The sequence below is a fragment of the Myotis davidii genome, unplaced genomic scaffold (assembly GCF_000327345.1).
Source record: "Myotis davidii unplaced genomic scaffold, ASM32734v1 scaffold205, whole genome shotgun sequence".
NCBI classification, from domain to species: Eukaryota; Metazoa; Chordata; class Mammalia; order Chiroptera; family Vespertilionidae; genus Myotis; species Myotis davidii.
The window spans coordinates 2,488,781-2,489,727 of record NW_006297573.1 but is presented as its reverse complement, the minus strand read 5'-3'; the positions used below and the strand labels follow the sequence as shown (position 1 = coordinate 2,489,727).

At 63.0% G+C, this 947-nt stretch overlaps 1 protein-coding gene across 1 annotated transcript in view; it reads right to left on the bottom strand.

Moving 5' to 3' along the window:
* Positions 1-941, bottom strand: part of CACHD1 (cache domain containing 1) — a 222,669-nt gene extending 221,728 nt beyond the window's left edge. The window contains exon 1 of the mRNA XM_006773233.2: positions 827-941. Within this exon, the coding sequence (XP_006773296.1) occupies positions 827-871 (45 nt within the window). The 5' untranslated portion in view covers positions 872-941. The remainder of the gene's footprint in view (positions 1-826) is intronic.
* Positions 942-947: the final 6 nt, after the last annotated feature.

Sequence of the window (947 nt, the reverse complement as noted above, 5' to 3'; positions counted from 1 at the left end):
GGGGGGGGGGGGGGGGAGGAGCCGCACTGTAAACAAACGGGAAACATAGGAGCCTCATTCACTGTGTTCCCACTCCCCACCCCCAAAAGGCAGGTACAAAACAAAACAAAGATCGTACAGCGGACAGCACGCAAGGGACAATAGCAATAACAACAAAAGTCTCCCCTACAGGACAAGAGTCGGGAATCCACCAAGAATCTACCAAGCCTGCCCCTCCCCCAGGGCACCGGGCAGGGACCGGGAGCTCGGAGTCCGCTCAGAGCCTCTCTCCGCAGGGACCCAGGTGGACTGGGAGCAGCTGCGGGTGCCTCCCCTCCCGGCGCCCCTGAATGCGCGCGGTAGGGGTGGACACGAGGAGGTGGTCCAGGGGCAGGCTGGGGGCCTCGGAAAATCATCCGAGCCAGGCGGGGCCGGCTGCCCCGGGATGGGTACACAAAGAAGGAAGGGAAGTTTGCAGGGGCGACGGGGTAAAAACCAGACTGCGGAGGAGAATCGTGCACATTAGGGAAGGAGGTGCGAGGGAACCGGAGAATCCTCGCGGAGATAAAAGAGCTGGATGGGAGGGAAAGGGGGTCCCGTGCAAAGAGCAGGGGCTTCTGCAGAGGAAAAGGGGAGGAGTACCTGGTGCAAGGAAGAGTGGGTGTGCATATGGGCGTGGGGAGACCCTGTGCAGAGAACAGAGGTAGCCCCAAGAAGGGGAAGGGGGAGGGGGCTGTGCGTGCCAGAGAGGTCGGTGCACGGTCAAGGGGACCTGCACTGGGGAAAGGGGTCTGCACAGGAGAGGCAGAATGCCTGGCAAGATGGGGGAGCCATGGGAGCCTCTTACCTGCATGGTGACGACCCCCAGCTCCTCTGCCGCTAGCCTCCGCATCTGGCTCGCCAGCACTTGCGCCTCGTCCAGGATGGAGAAGTCGGCGTGGGCCACCGCGCCCAGCAGCCAGCACGCC